The sequence below is a fragment of the Gopherus evgoodei genome, chromosome 10, assembly GCF_007399415.2.
Source record: "Gopherus evgoodei ecotype Sinaloan lineage chromosome 10, rGopEvg1_v1.p, whole genome shotgun sequence".
Classification (NCBI taxonomy): domain Eukaryota; kingdom Metazoa; phylum Chordata; order Testudines; family Testudinidae; genus Gopherus; species Gopherus evgoodei.
In genome coordinates, this window is record NC_044331.1 from 69565389 (window position 1) to 69584413 (window position 19025).

The following is a 19025-nucleotide window of genomic DNA, read 5'->3' on the forward strand; positions in this document are numbered from 1 at the left end:
AAAGGTTGTGACCTCCCCCAGATCGTACAGCAAGTCAATGTAAGAACCAAAAATCCTGGCTTCAAGTCTTATGTTCTGACTGTAAACCCCTCTTAGGGTTCAGGGTTGCTAGATGTCCTCAGTGACTGTATTAGTTAAGGTTGCCATGGCACCCTGGTCTCAATCTTGCTATGTCTAGATCTGGTCATCAATCAAGATGGTATATAGTCAGTAATTCTTTGTACTAGATTCTTACCTAATTATAAGTGATGCATTTAAGATTATCTGCCCATCATGGGTACACTCACTGTTAAGGACGACGCCTCCTGGCTGCTCTGGGGGATTAGCTCCTTCCAGGTGCTGCGTGCTGCTTTGGTGGTCGCTCATCCTGTCTCTGCAACACTAGCTGCTCCTTCATAATGTGGACCTCTGGGAAGGTCACTATGCATGTTCCCCCCTTCTGGGGTATCAAAATCTTCAGCACAAACTGTCCCAGGCAGTCTGCTCTCCACTGCCTGATCTTTGCCACTTCCCCAGTGACTGGTAGGGGGACCTAGGCCTGCTCTCTACTCCAGATTCCAGTCCCAGGGCCCTCTCATCAGCAGCCAAGGTCTGCCCTAACCCATAGCCTTTCCATGGCTCTCCCCCCTTCTCCAGCCCAAACTCCCTCTTTCCAGGGAGTAACTGTGCATTATCCTCTATGGTGCTAAACACCCTCCCTTCTGCCAGGGTATGACTGCATTCTACTTCTCTGCAGCCCCTGGGCTTTGTTCAGGCCCTTTCTGTTCCCATCCAGCTGAGCCTTATCTAATTAATCCCTGCTCCCTGGCTCCTCCTCCAGGTGCAGCCTGGGGAGTTAATTGGCTCAGCTAGCCCAAAGAATGTTTAGAGAGCTGCAGCTGTGCTCATTTTCTTTAGACAAACTTGTCTGTCAGATTTCTGGGGGAAAATGTAATTTGTAAATCGAAGGTAGAATTCCTGAGACCCATAGTCTCTAAAACAGCTCAGACTGGCACGTTACACGTATTTCCATTTGATACATCCAGGTTCAGAGACCCGTCACTGTGATGATGCTAGACTGTGACATGCTGATAAAAGAGCTGGAAATGGATATTGAAAACGAAGGTGTGATTTATGTGGCGGGGCTGAAGAAAACCCTAACTGAGATAGACTTGCAAGAGAAATTCAGTCATTTGAAAGACCTGCAAGCTCTTTTCTGGCCTAGGGATCTCAAAAGAGGGAAGCACAGAAATTACTGTTTCCTGAGTAAGTAAATGTAGCACACAACACCCAATAGGCCTAATTTTGCAGAAACTCCTCACTTGGGCCTCCCATTGAAGTTAGTGGAGATTATACTCCCTGTAGCTCAGAGTAAGGTGACACTATGCATTGTCATTGGATCGTTTCTAGCCAGCTGCCTAATCCCAGTCACCTATGTAGCTACATTTTGCTTTAAACATACAGGAGTTTGTAAAAAATTAATACTACTTTAGATATTAATAGCTTCTGCATCGAGGGGAGTGCCGAAGTGCTTCACAAACTATATACCCACTCCAGCACTGAAATTCCCCAGGGGTGGAAGATGGCTGCCATGCAGGCTGCAGTCTGACAAAGTGCCATGGCTTGTTTGTCAGGAACTCTGTTTATGGTCTCATCTAAAAAGACATCCAGCCAGTAAGCTGTGTAGAATTCAGCTGATCTACCCAGGGATGGCTGAAATGCTGAACAAACTCCACTGGAATTTGGACCTGTGGCTCTACAGAGTCTGATGCTTAGATTGAAGCAGAAGACGATGATCCCCTTGTGAGACTGTGCTACAACAGTGACTTTAGGCCTAGTCTCCCATATGCCATAGCTTTGCCCTCTGGGTGCTGAGAATGCAGAGTCGCTTTCTGAACTACAACTGCTGACCTAAGGTACTTGTGATTTTTATTTTTTTTTCTTTTAAGAGTTTCAAACCTCAGAAAGTGCCCTAGAGGCTCTTCAAGATATAAACAGGCAAGGAGCTGAAGGCAGCCAACTGCAAAGTAGAAAAGCTCTCACTACTAGCCACCTCCACAGATGGATTTGTCATATGGCCCATAACAATGGGAAGCCTATTCAGCTGGCACATCGCATCCTACATGTGAAAAAAGAACAACTATCTACCTCTGTGAGTTAAATACCTTTGTCACAGTAAATTATAAGGCAAGGTAGAGTGGAAGGAATACAGCTCTGGGAGCTGGGAAACCAGACTTTCCAGTCATAGGTCAGACACTGACCTATAGCTTTGGACAAAATGTTTAACTTCAGATTCCTATCTATAGAATGGGTTTACCTTATTCTGGAGGCAGAGGAGTGGTTAAGAATGAATTAATATTTGTAAAGCAGCTTGAAGATGGAATGTGTTACATGTTTTGGGATAGAATCTGCTCAGACAAATTCAAAAGACCAGTGCAACTGGTTTCAGCAGAATACAATGCTACACAGGAATCAGAGACCTACATTTTTCAAAAGCAAAAAGACCCAGTGTTAAAATAAAATATGGGGAGAAACATGAAAAGAAAGAGGTCACGTGTTAATAAAGAGTATAGATTGATGGGTATCTCCATGGTTGAGTATCTCAAAGGAAAGAACAAATAATCTTTACTAGATAAAATTGCAAATCAGTTTGCAATGGTCCTGTGATTCCCCGCAGCTTCCCAGTCACCATGCTTCAGCTCCAGCCTGGAGAGACCCCCTAGGACAGACAAGATAAAGTACCAACCATCTATCCGTGGCCATTCAGACCCTGGTCAGAGACTGCCAACAAAAGATTGCTAGTTTGCATGTTGTACATTCACATCCAGTAAGAACGGTAGTGAGTCCAACTGCTTTTAGGCAGCAGTCATACTTGGATTGCTGATAAAACCTAGGACAATAGGATCTAATACTAGTACCATTCTGTTCCTATTCTACCCAGGAGCAAGACCTAAGGAAAAAGCTGAAGAAGTTAGACCACAGTATCAAAAAGCTCTATAGAAGTCTGGAGAATAATACACTTTGTGTCGTTCTTTTGCCAGGTGTAAACAGGTAATATTTACAAAGAGTTTTCAAAGTGGCCAGAGAACAACGTATTGCCAAGCAAGTTAGTATTTCCTGCATTACAATGAAATTTAACACTGGACGAGGAGGGTGAAGGGGAGTCTTCATAGAATCATAGCTTGTAAGGCCAGAAGGGACTATGAGGATCATCTAGTTTGACTTCCTGCATAACATGCATGCTGAATAAAATTGTAGCCAGTCAACACTGCATCAGGCCTATACCTTCTAGTTGAGCCAGAGCATTGAAACCGATTGAGGTATGGAGGCTTAACCTGAGCCTCCATCATATCACAATTTGCTAAACTGCCAAGGAAATGTTTCTCATTTCAGTTGTCACCCTTCCCTTGCCTTCCTGTCTTTGATACAGATTTCTTCCCACACCCCCTCCTATTTTAAATGAATGTAGTTTCAAGCACTCACATAAAGGGACATGTTGGCACTAGAGAGGCCAAGTGACCTCTGAAACTGTAGTTTTGCATTTATACATATAACAGCTACAGCCCAGGCAGGAGTTGTGCGCACTTCCTTATACAGTCCTTACTTATATGCTTCATCTTTGACTTGAGACCACATCTAGTGAGGAGATTAGGGTGATAAATTATTCTCCTTAACCACTATGGATAGGACAAGAAGGAACAAGCTTAAATTGCAGCAAGGAAGATCTAGGTCAGAGTAGACATTAGGAAGAACATACTAGTTAAGCACTGGAACAAATTACTTATGGAGGTCGTGGAATCTCCATCACTGGAGATTTTTAAGAACAGGTTAGACAAACTCCTCTCAGGGATGGTTTAGATAAAATGTAGTCCTGCCTCAGAGAAGCATTTTATAACCAGTGTATTCTTCCTAAGCCACTGAATACCCATCAACTGGTAACGGGCCTTACTTGACTTGAAAGGCTTCATTTGTTCTCAAAGCCAGTTTGTTGGATGCTGTTAGATGATGGATTTTCAGCATTCTAAAACAGGCTATGTAATTTCAAAACTACTTAGAATAGTAACTTGATATTATGAATTAGAAAAATTCAGGTGCATTCAAACTTCACTTTTGTTAGCCAGAGACCTTGCCCTTGGCTATGTACTTATTTCAGTTAAATCTTCCCTTTACTCCAGAGCTAGTTCAGCAGCCTCTCTATTCCATTCAGATAGAGATTGGATCATTTTGTTCAGTTACATTCTTGGCTTTCGTTCATCCAAAGGCATGATCATTTCATGGAGATGGAGAGAACATTTAATGTTTACCTTTTCTTGTATAAGAAAAAAGGGCATAAGGTGAAATTAAATGTGTCAGAGGCTTCTCTGAATGAGCTCTTGCCTGACCACGCATGCTCTTTGCCGTCTGTGAAAGGGGGTTTGAAAGTAAAAGAGATGGGTGTGCTGTCAATGAGCACCATCTTCCATACCAAACAGAGCTGTCCTTGAAGGTTATTCTCTGCAAGAGTGAGACTGGGACAAATACATACTTGGGTTTAACTTGGACTTCAGATGAATGAATTTAGATCAGGGCTGCACATAGTTGCAGCCTAAGGTACCTTTATGGCCTCCATCACCACAGTATCTGAGTGTCTGACCATCTTTATCTTCACATCACCACTGGGAGGATTGTCTTCATTTTACAGATAGAGAGGCCAAGTGACTTGCCTGAGGTCCCATAGGAACTCTAGAGGGAGCAAGGAGTTGAACCCCTTGTCTCCCAAGTTCTAGGATAGTGTCCGAACCCCTGAATCTCCTCACTTGCCTGAGCATCTTATGCAGCTCATGGATTGCAGTTCTGCTGGTGTTTGCTCACTACACTGACACTCAGAGCAGGGTAAAAGAGAACAGACTACAACAGTATTAAAAAGTTACTCTTGCTTCTGTTGACTCTGTCAGGATGGATCACATGGGTCCTGTTGACATTGCTGCTCTACCTCGCATAGTCTGTTGATTCTAATCAGGTTCTTAACCAGAAGCACAGATGCAATTTACTTCAGTACATCCACATTTGGTATGGCCCTATGCTCAAGTCAGGACTACGTGAGCATTAAGCTTAGTGGCTTACCCTGTCATATAAATTGACTAATAATATATTGGTTGTTCATTCAGCTACAAGGTAACAGTAAGGAGGCTGGCTTGCTCTAATGATACCTTGTTTTAGTTTAGATGCTCGGTTTATTGCATGCAGATATCCTGCATCACCTTGCTGTAACATCAGGAGTTAATTTTTCAATTGCTTATCAGCCCTTTTGCGTACTAAACAGACTGGCTTGGCTGTTCAGAGCTCCAACAAGGGATTCACTGTGCAGTGATTCTACAGCAGTTGCTATATGCAGTCTAGTGCAAATTTTGCTAAGCTCCACATGCCTTACCTAATCAGCCCCGGGGAAGCCTGAACTGGGATAAGCTGCTGTAGGCTCTCTTTTTGAATTCTCTTCTCTGTCCTTTGAACATAAGCCCTGGGTGTAGAATCATGTTTGAAGGAGGTTTTATGGGTATTAGGCCTCTAAGCATGAGATTGTAGAGAGCACCTGTGAATTAATTGCTGTATTTTCCCCTATATGTGATTTGCTGATGAAGACCTCATCTTTTTTTCCCTAATTACTCATCAGAGCTCAAGTGAAAGAGTATAGAAAAGAGCTCTTTGTGCATGGGCCTCCCTTGAGAAACCTGCTGTAGGGTCCAGACTCGAGGTTGGATTCACTTTCGGTGTCACATTTCCCCTCATAACCCTGCACATAACAGTAGTCTCACCACTTCCAAACTGTTAGTTCCTGCTGGGTCCCATGCACAATGAAGGGGGAGGCAAGCAGTGAGCCTGAACAAGGGTGCCTGCTGCAAGGATCAGACCCATTGGCAGAACAGTCTGTGGGACATAGCTGCACCAGCAGGGACTGAATGGCAGCCTTAGACCATGACTCAGCGTATCCCCTGGCTCAGGAGAATGGAGCCACTGTCCAGTCTTGGGAGAAGTTTCCTCTCATACCAAGAAAAAAGGAGTATGAACCCTCCTGTGGCTTTCCCACCTAAGGGAGAAGCTAGTCCCAGATACATTTTATTGTTATAAGGAATACACTATAACCTTTCTTGGGTAAATCCACCTTCCTCCCTATAAGACCATAGCCTAGTTCTTCAGCCTCTTGAAGCTGGATGGTGTCACCATGACGAATAGTGATTAGCTGCTAACTTACTGCAACTGACCATTTGATCTGAAGAACAAAGGTAACAGATGTCTCTTCTTTATGTTGCAGTGTTCATGGATCATTCTCTGGCCTCGGTCTGATGGGAATAAAGGAAGAAAGCAAGAGTAGTGTCTGTTAGACTGCCAGGTTTTAGAAAAAAGTCTTAAGATTTTTTTTAATTAATTCTATACCCCAAGAACAAGAGGCTCTGCAGGTGTACTTTAACATTTAAAAATAAAACAATTCAAAACTGTTAGTCGCAGCAACCCCTTCTTCTATTAACACTTCTAGCTTTGGTGCTTTTGGCTGGCTTGTAGCCAGCTCACTGCTTAGGGAGCTGTGTGTGTGTGCAGAGACTGCTAAGACAAAACCGGTAAGCTAAGGTGGTCAATTTTTCTAGAAGCTGAATGGTCCTTATCTAGAGGGCGCTTAAGTCTGTAAATGGCTTGTAAGGATACTTGTCAGCTGGGCTGCTTTCACTTGGCTGATCCTTGACAGACAGACTATGCAAAATTAATGTACATCTGTCCCCCAAGAAAGCTGCTTTGAGGTTGTAGGAACTCTGCACCAGTGTTGTGGAGTCTCTGGAAATTGGGCCTCAATTAACATTTCATGTAAATGTCTGTTATAGATGGTGTGTTATGCTTTTCAAGTACCTAACAGGTGAAATTCACACAGGCATAATGATGAAGTTGCACTGGGCATAAGATAGGAAACCAGGACCTCACACCTACATAAAGAGCAGCAGACTTCCTTCCCTAGGCAGGAGAAGCAGCATTGTAACCTTTTGGGTTAGGCCTAGTTTCAGAGGTAGGTTTCACATCCAAGAGCAGAGGATGTTGGTGTCTTTAGCAGGATACAAATAATTTGTCTCATCCCTTGCCCTCCCCCCCCCCCCCAATCAGGGCTTGCTTTATGTCCTCACAGGTTAACTAGTTGCTGCTAACTGTTCGTAAATCAGGACCGCCCCAAAAACTAAACAAGCTCTCATTTGATAGTGAGACAGTAATGCTCCAGTTGAGAAAGAGGAACATTTTTTCCAGTAAGAGAATTAATCAGACTGAACTATCTCACAGTCCTGAGAAGAGACATTGAATTGTAAAGCAATGATTAAGGACAGGCCAAAATAATCAGTGGAGATATTAGAGCACCCCCCACCACATCCCACTTACCATTTTCCCACAGGGATAAAGGAATTCAGATTACTCATCTGGTGAGTTACACTCTACCTCGAGCCATCCAAGGAAGTTCCCAACCAAAAAAATGAATGGAGCCATTGTCTGTGCTAAGGGGGTGGGGGGGGAAGAAGCAAGATTCCCACTGTCCATTAAGCAGCTTAGTCCCCTTCTGGATATGCAGTGCTTTTATTGGTGGAACTCCTGTGGATCAGCTGAAAGCATTCATACCATAGAACTATAAGTGAAGATACCCTGGATGTCAGACATACAGAGAGGATTTGTTGAAGGAAAGAAAGAGCGGTGGCCTAAAGGGGAAGCAATACTGAATGTGACAAAGGTATCAAATAAACAGCAACAAGTTTAATTATAACAAAGACCGTACTGTCCTCAGTCTCTATTACAAAGCTCTCACTAACGTCAGTGGGAGATCTGCTGTGGATTGAAGGGACTATGAACTCCTGAAATACATCCCAGCCTAAGGACCATAATTGAACATGAAATGCATCCCTCCTCTCCAAATGAGCTGGAGCCCCAGGCTGCCAACACTACACATCTAGATGAACACACAGTTTTACACCAGGGCAGCGGCAGCATGAGAATCAGATGGCTGGAACTGGCTCCCTGCCTGGGATCCCATCCCCCACTCCAAGCAGACCTTGGCCCACCTTCTCTGCTGCATCATATTTTAATACTGGAGGGGAAGACAATGCTAGGTGACCAATCTATGAACAACTGATCCAGCTCCCACTGAGATCAATAGCAAGATTCTGACTTCAACGGGAGTTGGACTGAACTCTTTGGAAGTAGAGGCCCCACGGATGGCTGGCTGTACCCAGCACACCTCCTTGCTTTGGTGTACGTCGACACTGCAGCTAGGATAGTGCTTCCTAGCACAGACAGACATATACACATTAGCTCTCCTCCAGCTGGTGCACTAAAAATAGTGTGGCCACAGTGACACGAGCAGCAGCTCAGACTAGCTGCCCGAGTACAAAGTAGCCCAACCCATTGGGTATGTACTCGGGCAGCTCGCCTGAGCCATTGCCTGTTCCACTGCGGCCTCACTGCAGTTTCAGCTCTGCTCAAGCTAGCGTGCTAACGCATGGTCTTGCTACTTGCGCTGTAAAGTGCCCTCCCAGCTGCAGTGTGGACATAGCCTTTGATTTCTGCACTACAAAGTAAAGGGCTTGTTTCCCCAGCATGCGATTAAATGCAAGCAGTGAAGACAATGTTTAGTTGGTAAACATCCAGGATCCTGTTTGAAAAAAAGTTATGGAGATGACAAATAATGCTGGCAACAATCCTAGTTATAGTCATTAAAAAAATAATTAAAGTTTCCCCTTTTAATTGAAAATTTATGTAAAAAGGACTTCAGCTTTAAATAAGACATTTGTACAAAGCTTTAACACAAAACAGTGAACACCACGCAAAATGTGCATTATGTAAACACCAAAACGTTCTTCATTTGTTCAGTAATGCACAGAACAATGCTGCAAATTCCCTTTCCAGTGGATTGAATTTCTGTAGCTATCCCTCCCCCCCCCCACCCCCCAAATCTTACTGGAATACAGGAAATCCAGAAGCTTTGAAACATTTACAGAGCTACAGTAGTCAAAATACATTGTAACTAAAGGATTTTAAGGGATAGTTTAAATACAGAAATATTTTTACAGTCTCACAGGTAAATGAACGGCAGATCAGATTAGAAAAAAAAAGGACCAAAATATTTAATATACATCTGGCACAAGGTCTACAAGAAGTTGGCAATGGACAAACCAATCCCTTGCTTTTTAGAGAAAAGAAAAACCAGACTGCATTTAATGCTCCTATTTAGTAAGGGACACAGCTTAAAAACAAATAAATCACATCCAAGACAACTATAACCAAATAGAATCTTAGTTTGTTTGCTTTGTGCTTTTGACAGCACTTCCTAGAGCACGTTCACTGTTCCACTCTGGGGGACTTGCACACAGTAACAACTGGTGAGAAAAAGTGTTACTGTAAAAAAACCACAAATATTGGCAAGGAGACTCAAAGCAGCAGAACTAATGTTATAAAAAGTTTCAAATGGGCTCTATCCCTTTAAAAAAAAAAAAAAAAGGAACAGAATGCACCCCAACCAATTTCAAGCATTGAAATTTCAGAGCACATCTGATACTGTTACATATACAAGAGAAAGCATGGCCCTATAGACACGACACATTAGTATTTTCCAACACTGAGAAGACTGGTGGATGGGGCATTGGGCATCTTTTAGGTAAATCCAAAAGGCAAACATGAATCCTAGGATGATTCCCAGCAGTGTAACTATGGTGGAGTGTTCTCCTCTGACAAGGTTTTTCTCTCTCCCTGCCTCTAGCTGGTTTCAAGCAGGAATGCCTCTTAAGAGAATCAAGTGCACTGACTTGTTACATAGATACTGGACAATATTAAGCCAATTGTGTGCACATATGCTTGAGTGAAAGACACGTGAAGTTGTCCAAAGCTGAACAGATCTAGGTTAGCTTTAGTTATTTCTCTGAGGATATATAAGCTATATAAAAATGATTCCTCCTGTCACGGGCAAATTAAAACTAAGCTGGGCTCAGATCCATCCAAATATTAAGTGTTACAAGAACAAACTTCGCTCTCCTCAAACTTTTTTACTCTCAGCAGTCCACTTCCAGACAATATTCCTTGATCTTGCCCTCACACACTCAGTGACTCACTGGTGCTACAGTCCCTCACGCCAGCCATCATGGATCCCAAATATCCAACCTTATGAGTCAATCCTGCAAACTGGAGCAATTTCTCCAGGACATGAAGATGCCCAGCAACCAGCAGGATTAGGTTCTTAACCTGCTCCTGCCTCCCTTTTTTCCTTTCATTCATCATCTGATAGTTAAAATATCCTTTAAAGAGCAAGCACTCTTTTCAGATCACTGTTTACAGATACTCTAGAAACTGTAGCCTTAAAATATTAAGCACTATGCTGTAAAGTCCTCTAATGCTCATACTGTATTCCCACAAGTGTAACAGCAGCCAGCCTTGAGCTCCGCTGGAATTTCCTGCAGATCTGTCATTTCTGTCATGCATGACTTGTCCTGTTTAGTAAACCAGGGATAGCAAAACAAGTTTCACTGCTGGTTCTGCATAAATGGCAATATTCAAGTAAACATGTATTCCACAGCAGGTAACCTTCAGCTCCAAAAGTATAATTTAAGGAAAAATAAAGTTATTGCATAAACGGAGACAAAATGCTTTTCTGCCTGTGTATCTACAAATATCCACAGGGGGCTTATTTGAAGAGTGCAACTATGCAAAAGGTAGGAGCTTAAATTGTACAACCTCCAAAAACAGTTAGGCTTATATAAAACTAAAGACAGAAAGGTTGATTACCAGAGAGGAACTGCTATAAATTCCATAGATCATTTAAGGCAAGCTGTTTGCAGAACTAGTCTGTTCAAGCCTGTTGCTTCATAAATTCCCAATTTTTTATTTTATTTTGCTTCTGCACAGATAGTGCAAGAGGTCAAATGAATCACATACTCACTAGCAGGAAAAACCCACAACAGCTCTGAGTTTGGAAGAATGGTCTTACAGCTGCAAACGCTGCTGTGTAGCATATACATCAGGCTTACACAGTAATTTTGCTGTGCATTTTGAATGGGAGGGAAGAAATGGCACATGAAGACAACACCCAAACGGATTAAAAGAAAGCAAGAGTTAAACTGGCATGCCACCATCTCTAACAGTTTAGAACTTCTTAGCTTTTCTTTGAACATAAAGTTAGGCATTGATCTTGAGAGGCAGGAGAGAATGGATACAGCTACTGAAGCTGAATTGGTCCAAACAAATGGAAGGTACAAAACTGATTAAAATGCTAGTTACAGCCTAATATGGAAGGAGGGCAATGAAACATACAAACATTTCTCATGGTACTTACTGCATTGGGTGGGTTCTTAATACATTTTAAGAAACAAAATTGAATAGGTCACCCTGTTCACTCATAAGGAATGGCTTTTTGATCTCCAAGGGAAGGTCTGTTTGTTACTGATATACTCTAGCTCAAATGCGTGTGTGGGGGGGGGTAAGACCGGGACCCCCAACACCACAGGAGTGACTTTGTATTTCTCCTACATAGTAGGATAGCTAACATCCTGAATGACCTAAACTTGTTCTGCAGTTTGACATGGTTCTGGGTTTTTTAGATACATTGGAATGGTCCATTATAAGATTCAATGAGGCTGCACACACATTATTAGCAGTACTTTGAGGACTGTTGTGAATTTAAGGAGACAGATAATATAATGAAGTAGATTAATTATCCAGATATAAAATCCTGGAAGGAAAGAATGGTGACACTTAACCACTGAGTAAATCTAAGAACAGATCAACAACCAGGTATTATATGGTGAATGAATTAAAGCGTTCTGTCTTACAGTGTGATGTGTTTTATTGCAGTTATAGAGTGAAATCTGAATTTCTGGATTCATATTGTCAGTAGTTTGGAGAGATTACTACATACATACACGCATGTGTGCGCCTGACTACAACAAAATTAAGCAGACACCTAACTTGAAACTTATACCGCAATTTAGAGTTCATATTCTTCAGTATGTGTGTGTGTGTTTGGTCTTTTAATGAAATACTAAACTGAAGAATTTTTTTAAGACACTTTAGGTAGTGTCTGAGATTCATTTTTAAACATGAAGGGCTAAATTCTGCCCTCAGACATGCACCCCTTTCCATGAAACTCATCCCAAGAGTAGAGTCTGGTACCCAATTAATGAAGGCTGGCTGACATCATGCTGTCCACAGCTGCAAGACCAGGAAATTTACAAGGTATGCCAGGAATGAGAAGGATATGATTTCAGCTGCCAACCATGATATCAGAGCTGAAGTGACTTTAATCACCAGAGCCTAGAGATGGAGTTTCCTTGTTCAACACTGTTTCATAAATTGTTTATAAACTAAGAGGCTAGTTTTATTTATACTATATAAATAAAATGAAAGGGATATTCATACTGAGACTCTCTCATGTCAATACCAAGGACTATTCTCTTGGTGTTATATCCATTTCCCAGAACATGTGTGATAAGTTGAGTTATTGTTTCTAGTTTTATTTTCCTGTGGTTTGTGTAGTAGAATTGCACAATATTAAAGCTGTAATTTTCCATTTGGAATAGCACCTGCAGCCAATGGACTCACATATTCAACATTAGTCTCATTTAATGTATTCTCAGTCATGTTTATGACTACCATCCAATGTGCGTGATCTTGCAAAGGATCCTTTACTTGCGAGACTAGTCCCATTTGACCTCAATAGCGGTACTCACACAAATAAAGAATTTGCAGGCTGGAGCTCCAATTAACCTGGGATACTACATTTTAAAAAAGTGTTGTGAGCCACAATACTACGTAGCTGTCTAACACTCAGTGTTTTCATGAGTCACACTCTTTAGGTGTAGAAAGGAAGACAATAAAATGACATGAAGCTTGGATATCAGACCATTTTCCCAGTAGATGATAAACTGTTGCAATGCATAGCTACAGCTACTTATCCCAAGATGTAGCAGTTTCACTACATCGAGTTTTAGCTATAGTTCTTTAAAAATCAGCACCACAAAAAAATTTTAATGGTTTCAAGAATCTCATCAGCATCATGCCCATTTATAATCTCTTGATCTACACTTTAAAGATTTTATATATATGAAAAATGTGAATATATTCGGCCTATTCCGTGAAAGTTCACAGTTCAACCATTAAATAAGGACTTCTCAGAGGCTCCAGGATTAATAAAGGTTTCCCAGAAACATGTACAAAACTCCAAGCCCATGATCAATATAGTGAGCATTAAAAAGCAAGCTATATTTGATGTTTAGGATCATCAAAATATCAGGCAATCCAGAATAAGTACTGTCACTGTCTGTCACTCACATTGTTGTGAAAAGTTGCACAACTCAAGCAAAGAACAGATTGTTAGACTTTGTAGTCCCTGGTTTGCATCAATTTTAAAATCACAAACTTGACTTTTCGCATTGTTTCTCTTTTGTAATCCAAAAGTGACATTTAGTATAGAACAAAAAGAAATGGCTTTTTTTCAAGACAGATTTGGCTAGCATTATAAGTGTTTGGTATCCAATAGGCTGGAATGATTCCTGGTAGAGTAAATAACTATAGAACAGGGCTCTCCTTCTGTTACAACAGCATGGTACTAAGCCACCCAGGTTTGTATTTTTTTCAACCGGAATTTCCTCTCTTTCACACAACTACCGCCACCATCCTGTCTTGGCAAACCACCCTGCATTACACCTAATGGCTAACGCTTTGCGCTGTAGAAGTTTCCTCTGTATCCCAATCTCTATTCAGATCAGACCTTAAAAAACATACTCTTCAGTTTCTAGGCCATAATCCTTTGCAGTCATTACAGTCTATTAAGTAATGACTGTCACAATTTAGTACTTATATGCATGCAATAAGTATACATTGAGTAACCATTTTCCAAACTTTGGGCATTTTAAGTTCTTTTTAGGAGGAAGTAAAATGATTTAAAAAAAAAATACTGGATACTAGCTCATTAACAGAATACACATGTAGCCTTAAAGTTATAAATAAAGAGCCTCTCCATTTATGCTCAGGCCAAATCTACACTTAAAGGTTTTGCTGGCATAGAAATGTTGGTTTGAGGTGCGATTTCTCACATCACCATCCCCAACCATAGCTGTGTGTTACCAAAGGGCCTAGTATAGGTAACAGCTTTACTGTAAAAAAAAAAAAAAAAAAAGCTTACCGAACCAGAATGCTTATACCAGCAAGAGCACCTGTTTACTGGTATAACTGTGTACACTAAGACAATTTTGCCAGTATACAGACAAAATGTACACAAAGCTTCAGCATATATTTAATAACCAGGAACCAAGTCCTAAATTTCGTGTTTCTCCTGCAACTTGACAACCTCTGTTAGGCTTGAAATGGGAGCAACATTAGTTTTCTGTAATTTTTACACATCCCTAATGCACACAGAACACTGACCTCTCATCATGGTAAGAAGATGTAATTTGAGCACATCTTCTTAAACAGATACATACTTTAGTTTAATTACACAAGCATTGTTAATGATGCAGGATCTCAAAACTGAGCTCTTGCCACTGGATTTGCTAGCATGCAGTGACCATTGTGAGAGTCCGTGGGGGCACCTGCCTGGGCACTGGGATGCAAGGTAGCAATCGACAGCACAAGAACCATCGGACAACAGGAACTAATTGCTCACCAGTTTCATTTTTAACTTTAAGCCATTTTATGATCCTGAATTACAACTTTGAAAATAAAGTTGTATAATAGAAATGTATCAAATATACGGAGCCAATGCTTAGCTTAATAGAAAGCCTCAGCCGTTATTCCTTTTACCAAGAAGTATAAAAAAGCTGATATACTAAAATTTAAAAAGGTAGCATCAATAACCAAAAAAATTCAACCAGTGTTAATAAAACTCCCTTTTTAGGTCACAACAGGCAAATAATCCCAGAACAGATAATTTAAAAACAATAAATTGAGTCCTATTTAAACATTATTAAATCAGCCTAAAAATGAACGGTCTACAGTGTTCTCATTACGAACACATTGAAGCACTCAATGTGCCAATGTTGTTGCTGCCCCAGAAAATTTGGAGGGATGTAACTATGCTTTAGCAATTAAGTTAAAAAATTGTCTTGTCAACATTAATGCAAGAGATCCCTACACAAGTGTACTGCACTTGCCAGACAAGTAAGTTGATAATACAAATCAAGTGTAAATTAAAGCAGATTTACATACCCCAGTTTCCCTCGAAAGCAGCTTTTTTGCTCCTGTTAATGTTTACCAGCCGTAAGAAGCAGAACCTTTGGCTCCAAAGTATTTTCACATAGTCATAAAAATATGAATGACTTCTTCAGCAGAAAGGAAGATTCATCAAGGAAGTCTACTTCCAGTAAAACTGAGGTAGCACTGCTCTTTTGCATGTGATGCTTAAGTAATTTAGATACAAAGTGTTAACTACAATTCAGTTGACTGACAGGTACAGTATGTTTTCATAAATAAAAGCCAACATTTAGTTCAATACTCCAAAAAAAGAATGACCTGAACTCATGTTTTTTGAGAGTTAGCTTAAAAGGGGATTGAGACATATTACAAAAAGCAGTCACTTATATTGTTTTTAGAGCCTTATTATCTGGGAATTAATGCATTTGTAGTTAGCAGTTAACACTGCTATTCATATTGGTATAAAACCTTAAAATTAATATAACCTAAAATTTCAACAATGTAAACAGCACTACACACAGTACAGACCTGCCCTGATAGATATAGGATACAAAACTCAAATCTGGCACTGTATAATTTAGCAATGTTAATTTAAACCTAACAAAAAGATCTACATTGTGCAAGAAATGTCAGACTTAATACTAATCTGAAATCTTTAAAAAAAAAAAAAGAACAACTGTTTTTAACTTGTAGTCAGGGTCAAATATTTCAGGGCAAGAGTTAAAGGTGTAACCAAAATTAAGAAAGTGCCTAAACCATGATACAGCATTTTAGAGCCCTTTCAAATACAAGGCAGAGAAAGGTGTAAAGTAGAAAAATCTGGAGCCTCAGTAATTTCCAGAAAGGTCCAGAGTTTACATTTAATGAAGGGCAACAGGTTATTTCCATCACTGCTGCTTAAATGCTGTTAAGTCTGTTCTTCTATACCCAGACCCTCTGTGTCTGAACATGTAATACATTTGGTTTCCTCTTCTTTTTTCCTTCGTTCCATTTCCCATTCCACAAAGGTATCAAAGAGACTAGGCCAGGCCTCATCTTCACTGTAGTTGCTGAGGTCTGGTCCAATCACCTGAGTAAAATTTAGAAACATGTTCCATGTGTCCCGGGAGATTCCCTTGATTCCTGAGGGGTTCTCAATTAGGAAGTTTAACCACTGGTCCAATATAGGGGGGTTATTTTGGGTGAAGACTAACTTCCAAAGGGCAATGGCTATTTCCCGATGTAGAGACCTCTGTCCTTCCTCAGAGTCCAGGCCAAACTGAAAGGTGAAACGATAGAGATCCTTGAATTTATCTTCTTGTTTGGCTTCATTTAAGAGGCTGGGAAACCTAGAACAAATGCCATCAATGCTGTCCGCATTTATTGCTTTGCAGCCCTCAAAGAACTCCTTCCTATTAGCAAAAGAAAAACCATCTGTTAGTACCTTCACACAGGCAGACTATAAAACCCTATCTGCATATAGCTAGTTAGAGCCAAAAATGGACCTCCTTTGATAAGACCGGTAAGGCGAAGTACTGCAAAAATCAGCACACCCTCACCTTTCATCTGAAGTAGTTACATGTCAGCAGTGAGAGCTGCTAAGTAGCCTGTTCAGGATGAAATCTGAATTTTAAAAGTTTGTAATTACTTTTGAATCCAAGTTTGCAGCACTGTTAATGGCACCCCAGGAGCGTAATTTATCATTTGAAAGGGACTATTGTGTGCGGCCTTCACTACTGCCTGAACGGGCAATGTTTGTGTTCTTCTTATCTTTACTTTTAAGTGACTTTAACACTGGAGTGATGCCAGATTGGCAGGCTTGAAGGCTCCCTCTTTTTTCCCCCCAAAGCATAGTACAGGCAACATCAACGCAAGCTACCCTGGGTGCCTGTCCTAAATAATGCTTTGGGGACACCACTCTCAAGGGCCAACTTCAAATGCAGTGATCCTTCAGTATTTTGTCCCTCTGTCAAGACTGCAAAATGAGGGTTCCGGCTGTGATAGTCCATGATCAGGCACCTGCTCACTGGGCACTGAACAGAGATCACCAACTCAATTTACATAGGCTACTGAACAGTTGTATACAAATGGTCTTTAGTTCCTACAATCTAGGGACATTTTTAACCTGACAATCTACAGGTGGATTTCTCTGTTTAGAGAAAAAATAGAAATCGTACTTTAAGAAACAATCTATACAATGCAAGCCAGACTGCCTGAAACCTATTGCTACATATGGTAGCTATTCTACTGGTGAAAGGATGTCACTCTGAGGGTATGTCTACATCTACAATTTTGCAGCGCTGGTTGTTACAGCTGTACTAATACAGCTGTATAGGGCCAGCGCTGCAGAGTGGCCACACTTACAGCAACCAGCGCTGCAAGTGGTGTTAGATGTGGCCACGCTGCAGCACTGTTGCACACCGCGGGGAAGGAGACCTGCTTGGAGGGGGGGGTCGGGGAACGCCAGAGCACACCGCGGGGAAGGAGACCTGCTTGGAGGGCAGTGGAGTTTGCTTAATTACCAGAGAGGCTTCCTCAGGTATGCTGGGATACCTGCTTATTCCACGGAGGTCAACAAAAATGCTGGTGAGTGTCTACACCTGATGACCAGCGCTGGTGATCCAGCGCTGGATCCTCTACACCCGAGGCACGACCGGGTGTACGGCCAGCGCTGCAAACAGGGAGTTGCAGCGCTGGTAATGCCCTGCAGGTGTGTACACATCCTAAGTTGCAGCGCTGTAACCCTCTCACCAGCGCTGCAACTTTGTAGTGTAGACAAGGCCTGACAGTCTGCAGCAGGAGCAGCATTATATTGGCGCTGAATGGAGCCAGCCTAATAGTTGTGCAGTACCATGCTCAAGACTTGATATACCAACTCCTTTATTTCCCAGCGGACATGGCTAGTAGTCATGAAGCAACCACACAAAAACAAAGAAGTTATTGGGCACTATAATTTCCTAGGACAAAGTGCAATAATCCTGGAGACTCCAGCATTTAATGTGAGGCTACCCATTAGTGTGCTATGCAATTAGTTTTACTTAAATCTTTTGAAATTATGAGCACTAGCTATTTGATTAAAGCTACTACATATCTAAATATTCGGAAGAGAAGATCTGTCTTCTCTGACTGGGCATTGAAAAACTCAGGATTTTGGTTGGTTTGTTTTTTGTTAAGTATACTTGTGGGGAAATTCTGCACCACTGCGTCGGCACAGAATTCACATAATCCGCAGATTTCTTTGCTTCCCCGCAGAAAAATGACTTTTTCCCTAAGCAAAGGAAAGCTGCAAGAGCAGTCATGCCCCCCCCCCCCCCCACAAGCAGCGCTGGTGCATGGTTTTGGGTGCCCAGAGCAGCCAGCGCAGAAGTAAATCAAAGGGTGGAGGGAGCGGGGGATGCCCTAGCCTGTGCCGGTCAGACCCATCCCATGTCCACCCAACCCCCATGCATCCAGACTCCTTATAACCAGACCCCACCCCCATACCTAGACCCCTCCCCACTGAGCCTCACCCCCTTCATTCTCAGAATCCCATACACACACCCAAAATGCCCCTGCCAAGCTCCCCCAGCCCCACCTGGGGCTGGAGACGCCCCAGCTAGTGGCTCCTACCCTGCACTGGACTCACCTGCTGCTCCTGGCTGGGCTGAGGAGTGTGGGGAAAAGCACACTTCCCCTGCATAGAGTGGCCAGGGCCAGATCAGACCCACCCCCAGAAATCTTTCCCGGCTCTGCACCCTGCCCCCATTGCTCTTAAGGCATGGGGGGAAAGGTCGCCCATCAGCCCAACCCCACGCATCTAGACTCCCCCACACCCAGACCCCCCTGCTGAGCTCCCCCATTTCAGAGAGTGCAGAGAGGCATGGCCCCAGGGTGTTGCTGGGGCAAGCCTG

General features: G+C 42.0%; 3 protein-coding genes across 8 annotated transcripts in view; 1 reads left to right on the forward strand and 2 right to left on the reverse strand.

Moving 5' to 3' along the window:
- The window catches only part of ERI2 (ERI1 exoribonuclease family member 2), a 36691-nt gene extending 30407 nt beyond the window's left edge, over positions 1 to 6284 (reverse strand). The window contains exon 1 of the mRNA XM_030578364.1: positions 6219 to 6284. The gene's annotated coding sequence lies outside the window, so the exon portion shown is untranslated. The remainder of the gene's footprint in view (positions 1 to 6218) is intronic.
- Positions 1 to 9474, forward strand: part of REXO5 (RNA exonuclease 5) — a 31820-nt gene extending 22346 nt beyond the window's left edge. For 3 of the 4 annotated variants that reach the window (XM_030578359.1, XM_030578358.1, XM_030578361.1), the window contains 4 exons: positions 1026 to 1245; positions 1929 to 2131; positions 2921 to 3030; positions 6269 to 9474. In XM_030578359.1, the coding sequence (XP_030434219.1) occupies positions 1026 to 1245; positions 1929 to 2131; positions 2921 to 3030; positions 6269 to 6338 (603 nt within the window). In that variant the 3' untranslated portion in view covers positions 6339 to 9474. Of the gene's footprint in view, positions 1 to 1025; positions 1246 to 1928; positions 2132 to 2920; positions 6107 to 6268 lie in introns of those variants that run through there. The other variant, XM_030578360.1, reaches the window with a different exon arrangement.
- The window catches only part of DCUN1D3 (defective in cullin neddylation 1 domain containing 3), a 31871-nt gene continuing 21551 nt past the window's right edge, over positions 8706 to 19025 (reverse strand). For all 3 annotated transcript variants that reach the window (XM_030578374.1, XM_030578376.1, XM_030578375.1), the window contains one exon: positions 8706 to 16547. In XM_030578374.1, coding sequence (XP_030434234.1) covers positions 16064 to 16547 — 484 coding nt within the window. In that variant the 3' untranslated portion in view covers positions 8706 to 16063. The remainder of the gene's footprint in view (positions 16548 to 19025) is intronic.